This window comes from Lycium barbarum, chromosome 12 (assembly GCF_019175385.1).
Source record: "Lycium barbarum isolate Lr01 chromosome 12, ASM1917538v2, whole genome shotgun sequence".
Classification (NCBI taxonomy): Eukaryota; Viridiplantae; Streptophyta; class Magnoliopsida; order Solanales; family Solanaceae; genus Lycium; species Lycium barbarum.
The window spans coordinates 93,467,535-93,478,229 of NC_083348.1; the positions used below are offsets into that span (position 1 = coordinate 93,467,535).

The 10,695-nt window shown below is 34.5% G+C and overlaps 1 protein-coding gene across 2 annotated transcripts; it reads left to right on the plus strand.

Moving 5' to 3' along the window:
* Nucleotides 1-1,956: 1,956 nt before the first annotated feature.
* On the plus strand, nucleotides 1,957-9,490 carry LOC132621331 (splicing factor U2af large subunit A). 2 transcript variants are annotated; one of them, XM_060335552.1, is made up of 13 exons: nucleotides 1,957-2,180; nucleotides 3,245-3,519; nucleotides 3,805-3,912; nucleotides 5,379-5,449; nucleotides 6,070-6,140; nucleotides 6,219-6,263; nucleotides 6,352-6,411; nucleotides 7,179-7,239; nucleotides 7,325-7,437; nucleotides 7,825-8,271; nucleotides 8,374-8,509; nucleotides 8,621-8,688; nucleotides 9,024-9,490. In XM_060335552.1, the coding sequence occupies exons 1-13, from the start codon at nucleotides 2,097-2,099 to the stop codon at nucleotides 9,159-9,161; spliced, it is 1,677 nt and encodes a 558-aa protein (XP_060191535.1). In that variant the 5' UTR covers nucleotides 1,957-2,096; the 3' UTR covers nucleotides 9,162-9,490. The 2 variants fall into 2 exon arrangements, with proteins under 2 accessions (XP_060191535.1, XP_060191536.1); XM_060335553.1 differs by lacking the exons at nucleotides 1,957-2,180; nucleotides 3,245-3,519; nucleotides 3,805-3,912; nucleotides 5,379-5,449 and adding an exon at nucleotides 5,769-5,889.
* The last annotated feature ends 1,205 nt before the right edge of the window (nucleotides 9,491-10,695 follow it).

Below are 10,695 nucleotides of genomic sequence, written 5' to 3' on the forward strand. Positions count from 1 at the left end.
CCACTTTTTTTTATTGCTCGGTGTTATTTAGTATGAGGCCCACCCTTTTTTTTAAGGGACAACAGACGATGAAGCATGGGTCTAAACCCATGCTTTATATAGTTTTTTTTTTTTTTTTTTTATATTGCTCGGTGTTGTTTAGTATGGAGCCCACATTATTAGTTTGCACTGTTTTTATGCATATAATATATATATATATATACTATGTTCAAAACACGATTGATATAACATTGTAATTTGTGTTCCGTATCTAAAACTTTATTATATTAGTGTTTACTAAGAATACAAAGTCTGCACTTTTTTTTTGACATTGTTTATTTTTTTTAATATGGGATTCACTTCTTTTTTATATATATATTGCTTGATTTTGTCAATATGGGATACTATGTTCAAAACACGATTAATATAACATTGTAGTTTGTGCTCCGTATTTAAAATTTTATTATATTAGTGTTTGCTACGAATACGCATGGTGTTTAATATGGGGCCCACAATTTTTTTCACATTTATTAGAGTAAGGAAAAAATGAAAAAGTAATTAAATTCTATCTTATTTTAATATATGAGTATTTTAAGTATGTTGCTGTACAATAATTTCATTTGCTCCCACTAATGGGTTGATACGCATGTGGCAATGAGTCCATCATTATTGATTTAATTTTTTGATTTTCTAAGCATTTGTTTATTAACATTGTTTGTTTTATTAATATGGGATTCACTTTTTTTTTTAATATTGCTTGATTCTGTTAATATAGAGTCCACTTTTTTGTTCCCGTGAGTTTTGATGTGCCGAGTTTCACTTTTTTTTCTTCCTTTTTTTTATTGCTCGGTGTTATTTCGTACGGGGCCCACCCTTTTTTTTAAGGGACAACGGATGATGAAGCATGGGTCTAAATAATTTATGTTCTTTTTTAAATTTATGACTTTCGAACAACAAATATTCCAAAATATAGAAGTAACTCTTAAAAACATCTTATGTATAGTTTTTAGTTTATCTTTTAATAATTATATTTTTAATATATTTAGTGACAAATCTAAATATATATAAGTATAGAATAGTCATAACTCATAATAGAGGGTAAAGTATTTAATTTTAAAACACATCGGGTCTTTCCGTAACTAAGGTGCCGTTTGGCCATAAAAATTATTCACTTTTTTCAGGAATTTTTTTCACTTTTTTCACTTTTGGGCGTTTGGCCATAAATATTCCGAATACAACTTGAAGTTGTACTCCGGAATATCAAAAACTCAAAAAACTTAGTGGGCGTTTGGCCATAAAAATTATTCACTTTTTTCCGGATTTTTTTTTCACTTTTTTTACTTTTAGCGTCTGGCCATAAAAATTATTCACTTTTTTTCGGAGTTGTATTCCGGAATACTAAAAATAAAAAAATTTATTTTTCAAAAATTTTCAACTTTTTTCACTTTTTTACGCTACATTTCACCAAAAACTATAATTTTAAAAACTATGGCCAAACACAACTTCAACTTCAAAAATTCCAAAAAAAAGTGAAAACGTTTTTGGTATTTATGGCCAAACAGGCCCTTATTTTTTAATTTTTTTTTCACTTTTTTATAACCATATTACACCAAAAACTATATTCAAACACAACTCAACTCCAACTCCAACTTAAAAAATTCAAAAAAAAGTGAATTTGTTTTGATATCTATGGCCAAACGCCTATTAAGTTATATTCTCTCCGTTTCAATTTATATGAACCCATTTGATTGGGACATGACATTTAAGAAATAGAGAGACTTTTGAAACTTGTTGTTCAAAATAAGCCTTGAAAATTTATATGACTATAAATCATTCATAAAGTGAATTTATTTCTAAATTAGAAAATAGGTCATTTATTTTAATACGAATTAAAAAAAAATAAGTTCAAACAAATTGAAATAGAGATTAAAAAAGAAAATAAGTTCAAACAAAAAGGAGTAATAGATGAGTTTTTAATGTTGTTAACCAAAAAGAAATCGGAATTGGACTGCAATTCCCAATTACAAAAACGGTGAAACCCTTTTCTAGCCCTAGTTTTGTGCCTCTCAAAGAGTAGAAGAGAAAGCAAGTTAAAAATTATATATACTAGTGAAACGATGCAGGACTATGAAGGTAATGTTGGACAAGATATAGACAATAATAATAATGTCTCTTCTCCTTACAGTGACACAAAGTCTCAGGTAACACCTTTTTTCTTTTCTTTTTATTGGATTTGAACTTATAATGGCGATGAAGTCATTCAAATAGGTGTTTGTTTTAATTAGGGTTACTTATATGCTTTTGATTGTTTTATTTGAATTGCTTGATTGGATGTGATTGTTGGGTTTATCTCTCTGTGTGTGTAGTTATGGTTTATGGAGTATTACAGAGATGATAATTCTAGAAAGAGTGATGGAGTTTGGAATAGGAGTACCTTTTTTGGTGTAAAATCAGATATTTGTATTTTGAAATCAAATTACACCGTCAGAATTACAAAAAAGAGCAGATTAGATGAAAGCTATAACCTGTATTTGGTGGTGGAGGGGGTTGGGAGTATTGCCTATGGTTGGTCTCTATGGTAGGATCTAGAGTGGAGCTGATTTACTCTGCTGAATATCAGCACTTCTTCGAATCTCCAACCTGTGAACATAGCCAATACAAAGCTTTATGATATACTCAATTTTCCAATTAGACAGTGGTGTCCGGGCCAGCTTGCGCTCACGTCAACTAAATCCACGAGATACCTGCCACATTCTACCAGCAACAGGTAGCAGGTAACCAAGGTAGTAGTTTTGTCTCTGCTGGGATTTGGATTTGAACCTGAGACCCCATGGTTCTCAACCCGCTTCATTGACCACTAGGCCACACCCTTGGGTCAATTAGACAGGTTATTGATTCTTTAATATTTTGAATGTAATTACATCCTTAGAAAATACACAAAAGTAATGTGGGTTACAATTTGTATAATTAGAATATTTGTAAAATGTTTGAAAGCAACTGTTCAATTAGTTAAGTGTTTTTCAAATTGGCAAGGGACTAGTTAACTTATAAGTAGCGTACATGTTAGGTGTTTGGTATACGAAATTCTTTTCCCCGATTCGTGTTGCTCTTCCTTTTTATTTTCTTTCATTTCCTCAGTTTCACGTTTTAGATCTATACGGCTTCTGCTGTATGGTTTGCCATCTTTAGATTTTGTTTTTATATATATAAGTTCTGTAGTTCTCATCACAGGCTAATATTTTTATTTCCATTCTGCCTATTCCAGCGTACTTCTCGTGACCACGAGAAAGAAAGGGGCTCATCAAGAAGCAGGGAGAAGGAGAGGGAGAAAGGGCGTGATAAAGACCGGGACAGGGATAGGAATAGAGATAGAGACAGAGGTAAGGATAGGGACAAAGATAGGGATAGGGACAGAGAGAGGGAGAAAGACCGTGATCGTCATCACAGAGATCGTCATAGGGATCGGAGTGATAGGAGGGAGAGTGAGAGGACCAGAGATCGAGCTGAAGAGGATCTTCATCGAACTCGAGACTATGATAGGTAAGTTCAAATGCAGCCTTAATAGTTAGTTGGATATATGTCGTATACCTCCTTTCAGTTGCTCATTTATGATGGTAATACTTAATAATGATATTCATTTTGAGAATCATGTCCTTGATTTTAATTGAAAATGTTGGTTTTCGTTATCACTGTTCGCTATACTCTACATGCTTCAGTGTGAGCTTCATATGAGATTCATGTTTTTTGGTGCTTGCTGATTTAATATTCCAACAAATTTCTCATCTTTCCTATGTTTTTGATATAATTGTTTATTTGTCCTTTTAGGCGAAGGGACAACGACAAAGATAGAGAGGACCGACAGAGACATAAGCCTAGCTCTAGGGGTAGATCTGAGCATAGATCAAGGTCTCGGTCACGGTCTCCATCTAAGAGGTTTGTGTCTTGCTCCTGTATCTTCTTGTAGGAGCATTATCAAGATATATTCTACTGGTTATTTTTGATGTCCCAATGCTTCGTTCAGACTGGTTTCTGTCTTTTGAACTTTGAGTTGTGTAAGGCACTTCCTTTACATGAAGCAAATAGCAGTTTGCTGGAATGTTGTTGAGACTGGTCAATGGACTCTTTGATCTGTCAAGTTGGAAAGAAATCATGCGTTACTTCTCAAAAAAAATAAAAAATCATGTGTTACTGTGTTAGAACTATAGGTAGAATTGGATTAAAACATTACGTGAAGATTTTGTTATTTGGCCTTATGAGTTGGTGATTTGATGTTTGCTTATGAAAATATTTGTTATTGCAAAAGCTCAAAGCTACTATGATGACTTTGACCCTCTAGTTACTGGAATCTGTTGGATTATGACTGTTTATTATTTTTTTATTGCTTGGGATTTCTCTGTCATGTCCCTTTTATTGCTGTGTATTCTTGGTTGTCTTCTGTTTTTCTCTTTTTGATTTTTAGTCATGATCTTTCATTTCGTAGTTTGATCTGGTTGAAAGGCGGTTAAGGTAGGTGCACCCACAGGGTTATATCTTTTTCTTAATTTGCAATTTAAGCGGGAGTGGTCTACATAATTTGTGTACCTTGTTTTTGATGAAAGTACTTTGTTCTCCTTTCCTTATAAGTAATTTTCGTAAGTTCGATTTATTGGTAATCACATTGAGTATCTCTTACAATCAGCCAGGATTTGTACTTTTTGAATGAGTGTGGTGGATGTCCGGTTCTTTTTTTTTTTAATCAGGTTGTATCTGATCCAATCTAGAAATATATATATGTTGAAGTGACATCTATCCATGTCAATCTTATAGGATTATGATAGAACTTTGGTTCTTGTACTCGGGGAGTGGATTGGTTGACCTGTGACTTTTTAATGTCAATTTTCCTTTATTTTGTATGTAAACTCATTAGAATACAATTGGAACTGCTTTATGCCTTGTACGCATAATTCTGTTCCTAAAGCTTTAGTAAACAAGACTGAGTGGAACTCTTATGAAAGCCATCTGATGGAGAACAACTATTTTTCTGTTTAATCTGGGAAGGAAAGATTATAAGTTGAAATCTCCGGATGATACTTTCAGCAGCTACATTGAATTTCTTTCTTTCTTCTCTCATCCTGGATAAGCAACTTATGCTTTTGTATGCATTAGCTATTCTACTTACATTATAATAGAGTTAGTGGTAGTTGTGTATTGAAACACACACAAATCAAGTTCTAACTCTGCCCTTTATTTCTTAGTGTTATACATGTTCCAGTGAGTGGCACATCTATACAGATCATAGAAATTTATAATTTCAACCAATATATCTGTCAGTGGCTAACATCTATGCAAATCATAGAAAGTTGTATTTTCAACCAATTTATCACTCTGTTGTTGCTGGTACTAATGATGTGTCTTTTCAGCAAAAGGATCAGTGGCTTTGATATGGCACCTCCTGCCAGTGCATTGTTACCTGGCGCTACTGATGTTGCAGGTACACGGCCCATCAGTTTCATTACAATTAAATTATCTTGAAAACTGTCATGTTTTTCTTGGACATAGTGTGGAAGTTCGTATCAAAATGCATGGTTACATTTTGGTAAGCTTTTTGGTTCTTTGACTTCCACCTATATTGGTAGCGAGTCCTAGGTAGATTAGCTCTTTTGCTTTTATTTACTTTTTAATTGGTGAAATAATTCTGAGACTGAGGGTTTTGGTTTGTTGTTGTGTTTGGTGTTTGTTTGTTTGTTTTGTATTGTCTTATGTTCTAAGAAGGCAATGTTGGGCTACTTGCCCCACTGTGCTGACAATGGGCGTGAGTCGACTTCTGTAGCTTATATGTACAAGGACGAATCGATACAGGTCTTGTTCATCTTCAACAAGGACTTGCCAGTTTCGTAGTTTACAAATATATTCTCTAGTAATGAATACACTGTAAAATTCTCCATCCCTTAAATAGTTTTACTTCAATTTGATCACAAATCCTATTATTTTTTCAACATTGAAAGAAAAAAAGAAAAAGAAATTTTTAGTGTAAATATTCACTTTTTTTTAGCCACTTAAAGTATGTACATATTTTCATTTTTTGACTTGTAATTTTGTATGCTCGTGCAGGTCAACTTCCTGGGACTAACCCATCAATTCCTGGAATGTTTTCTAACATGTTTCCTCTAGCATCAGGCCAGGTATTGTCGCAGATCCTTCTCAATATACATTCACTAGTTATCTATATTCTCATATATTTGTTTTGTGGCTTCTCTTAGTTTGGAGCTCTTCCTATGATGCCAGTCCAGGCAATGACACAACAGGTTTATAATTTGTTGGACATTTACTATTATCTCTCTCTTATGGCGTATTATTTTGCCTGAAGTATTTTCTTAAATGTTGCTTTATCAGGCTACCAGACATGCTCGGCGTGTTTATGTTGGTGGACTTCCGCCTACTGCAAATGAACAGGTAGCAAACTTCCTCCTATTGTGCGGGAAGGTAGTTCTATAGATTCCCATGACTTTGCACATCGGCTGTTTTAAGATTTTGGCTGCTCAAGTTAGGAAGATTGCTTTTGTCTGCTTTAATATAGTTGTTATTTGTGGAATCATTTTAGTTTGTCCTTCACAAGCTGCTTCTTGTAATATGGTGCAATACTGTGTATTCACGTACACTTTTACAGCTAGACCCATCTGATTACCTTTTTGACATCAACACTGATGCTTTACTTTTTTCTGACTTACTCATATAATGCAGTCTGAGAAACCCTCTGTAGTTGATTTTTTTTTTTTTTTAATTTGATTTGGTTAGACAAATAATCATTGTAAGTGTTTTTAAATTTTATTCTTATGTAAACATAGTATCAATACAACTTCGTTTCATGATAAAAAGGTTACTTTTTCTATTGCAAATAATTTTTTTTTTTTTGGATTAATATCCCTTCAGTTTACAATCATTAGAGAGAAGGTTGCATTTCCATATTCTATTGTAGTTAGATCGAGGTCTGATGTTTGTTAATGGGTGACATTTCATTTTAGCATTTATTTTGTACTATGACGGCCAGATTAGGCTTTTTTTATGTGTGTTGTGTATATGTAATTGTCAAGGTTTGTCGTCGTCCGAAATTATCATAAGATTGAATTTCCTAATTTCACTGTTTAGTTAATTCTTTACTGCCTGTTTCTGGCATATCTTTGATTGCTCTTTCTGTTGGCTCACTGTTGATCTACATGCAGTCTGTTGCTACCTTCTTTAGTCATGTCATGTATGCAATTGGAGGAAACACCGCTGGTCCAGGTTAGTTCGTAAACCTATGTGCTTTCCCTTGCAGTATCACGAAATTTTCCTTTTTAGGTGCTCAAGATATTGTTGAAATTTTCAGGAGATGCTGTTGTCAATGTTTATATAAACCATGAGAAGAAGTTTGCCTTCGTTGAAATGAGATCTGTTGAGGAGGCTAGTAATGCCATGGCTTTGGATGGTGTCATTTTTGAGGTACTAAACATCATCTAGCTTGAATAGTGTTATATGTTAGCTTTCTACTTCTAATGATTGTTGGGGAGTTATTGAAAAGGAAACAAAGAAAGAGGAGATTTTAGTTTCACAGGATTCACACCAACTTTGATTCTCCCGATCCTATTTGGCACAAAAAGTAGTTTGGAAATGATGTCCCTTTGCCCCTGCCCATTACATAAGCTGGAGTCGGCAAGCCCTGTTTTCTGTGGTTGGTTATTTGTTTACGTTTTTATGGGGGTTTGGGGGTTTGAATGTTGGATAATGTATTACCAAAGCATCATGGTGCGTTATGTCAAGTACGTGTCCTTATACATATTCCATCTCTTGATTGCTATTTACTTTCTGTGCACTTTATGTTTTGTTCAGGGCGGACCAGTTAAGGTTAGAAGACCCAGTGATTACAATCCTTCCTTGGCAGCTACTCTTGGTCCTAGCCAACCGAGCCCTAACCTTAACCTGGCAGCCGTTGGATTAACACCAGGTTCTTCCGGAGGGCTTGAAGGTCCTGACCGTATATTTGTTGGTGGTTTACCCTACTACTTTACAGAATCACAAATCAGGGAACTTTTAGAGTCTTTTGGTCAACTTCGAGGATTTGATCTGGTTAAAGATAGAGAAACTGGGAACTCAAAAGGCTATGCGTTTTGTGTGTACCAGGATGTGTCTGTTACTGATATTGCTTGTGCAGCTCTTAATGGGATTAAGATGGGAGATAAAACTCTTACTGTTAGGCGGGCTAACCAGGGCACAACCCAACCCAACCCTGAGCAAGAGAGCGTATTATTGCATGCACAACAGCAGATAGCTTTGCAGGTTAAGATACTTCTCTGCTCTTCCATTCATTTTTCTAGTTCTTTGGATTTAATATTCTCATACTAGGACTTTGTAGCTCACCCTTAATGTTGTGTTCTACAGAGATTCATGTTACAACCTGGTGCGTTAGCCACAAAGGTCTTGTGCTTAACACAAGCGGTTAGCGTAGATGAGCTCAACGATGATGATGACTATCAAGATATCTTGGAAGATATGAGGACTGAATGTGGTAAATTTGGTGAGTAGCCATATCAAGTGTTCTGTTTCCTATATCCAGCATACCTTGTGGCTTGAATTTAAGTTGAGAATTGTAACTTGTATATTTGCTTTCATATGTTACTCTTTGCAGGAGCTCTCCTGAATGTTGTCATTCCGCGTCCAAATCTTAGCGGTGAGCCTACACCTGGACTCGGGAAGGTATCTATCTACTGATCTCTTGAACCATCATCTAAATTAGTTATGTCTATTATCTGATCTTGACTTTACCTGTATATATGTTGTTAAAAGGAGATTGAACTTGTATCTAATTTTCTTCACAGTGACCAGCTGAAAAATGAGTATTCTGTTAAGTGTCTTTCACTACAATTATTTATTGCTTCCTTAGATGGCGCATAACAATTGCAAAAGCGCTCAAGTACCTTGCTCCTTTTTTTCTTCTTCTTCTTCTTCTTCTTCTTCTGCTTTTTTTTTTTTTTGGTGGTTTCTACTTCTGAATGTATAATTGTTAAACTAATATCCTGGTTGATTTTCAGGTATTCCTGGAGTATGCAGATGCTGACAGTTCCAGCAAAGCTCGGCAAGGGCTGAATGGAAGAAAATTTGGTGGTAACCAAGTTGTTGCTGTCTTCTACCCAGAGAACAAGTTCTCTGAGGGAGACTACGAGGCTTAACTGTAACCGCTATAGCTATGACATAATCTTTAGATTACTACAGGGATATATTTGCATGGATTATAGGAATTATCTCCTTTTGGAAAGAGGGATAAATAGTTTCACTCTTTCTATTCATTTTGTTTTTTTTTTTCCATTCTTTTTTTTTTTGTGAGCATGGGGTATTATATTCTGGATTTTGAAGTTTGTTAAAGCTGGTGTGAATTATCAAATAGGAATAGTTATTTGCTTGTTTGTATGCCTTCTATAATTATGGCTAGTGTAGACCCAGGTCTTCATGTACTTTATTGTTCCCAAGCAAGAAGTTGAACAATAGTTTTTCTTTGTTAGTGTACCGTATTGTTTTTAATTCCTCGAATGTCTCTTAAATAGCAGTAGCAGTTCGCAGGTATTTGATTGTAACGAGCTAGAATTGATAGTTGGAGTTTAAATTTTTAAACAGGTCAACTCAACTATTACAGTTAAAGATGTCCTGCAGAATTTAGCTGATGTTGGGTCAGATATGACTTTCTGCGTTGTAATGTAAATACATAAAGCAGAACTATAGATGCCACGGAAACAAGAAGCATAGATAACAGTTTCTCTTGTTAGCAGGAACTATTGGTAGTAGGGCAGAGTGAAGGCAAAATAATGGAAGGAAGAAGAGGGAGATGTGCCGTATGAATTGTACAGTGTTGAAGTCTTTCGTGATGATAAATAAGACAACATTACCAGATAGTATGAGCCCGTTTGGATTGGCTTATAAGTTGCTTATAAGCTGTTTTCAGCTTTTTTGAGTGTTTGGCCGGTCAGTTTAAAGTCATTTTGTGCATAAAATAAGCCTCAAAAAATAATTGGGCTCGTTTGGCTTAGCTTATCTAAAGCAGCTTATAAGCCAAAAAAAATAAATTAGCCTATTTTTTTGGCTTATAAGCTGCTGCTTATTTTAAGCCCATCCAAACAGGCTCTATATCTATTTAGGGAGAAGTATATACAAAGTATCCAACAGATATTTACCCAGCAAGTCTCTCTTGAAAAAATAAAAGATATATGAATAATATTTTGTATGCAGAGGTTATTTGCAATGGTAAAATTTGCTCGATACAATCCAAAATTGAGCTTTAACCGGAGAATAATTTAAATTTTTAGTCAGAACTTGAAAGTAGAAAAGTAAAGTCAGACCATTTTTCTTAAAGTATTGATACTCCTGCACTCTAATGATTTTACATTAGAATTTGGCTAATTATTATAATAAATATGATATAACTTGCTAATATAAATATATGAATCAACTCAAAGTATAACGCGGTAACTAAAAAAATTCCATTAATTAATGGATAAATTTAAACCACCAGGGGTGGGCATTCGGGCCATCTGATATGAAAATTTCGGTTTGGATTTTCGATTTTCAGATTGAAGAAATTAAAATCCAAACCCAATCCAAATAAGCTCGGATTGGTTGGATTTTTTAAGTTCGGTTTCGGGTTAATCGGTTTGGATATTTTGGATTTTCGATTTTAACTTCTGAGTTTTTAAGCCAGGCTTATTAGGAACG

What these genes read in the sequence shown, in the direction of transcription:
- LOC132621331 (XM_060335552.1), top strand. Translation starts at nt 2,097, where the DNA reads ATGCAGGACTATGAAGGTAATGTTGGACAAGATATAGACAATAATAAT. An exon ending in GACTGAATGTGGTAAATTTG is followed by an intron (nt 8,510 to 8,620) that starts GTGAGTAGCCAT and finishes TACTCTTTGCAG; the next exon opens with GAGCTCTCCTGAATGTTGTC. An exon ending in CTACACCTGGACTCGGGAAG is followed by an intron (nt 8,689 to 9,023) that starts GTATCTATCTAC and finishes GTTGATTTTCAG; the next exon opens with GTATTCCTGGAGTATGCAGA.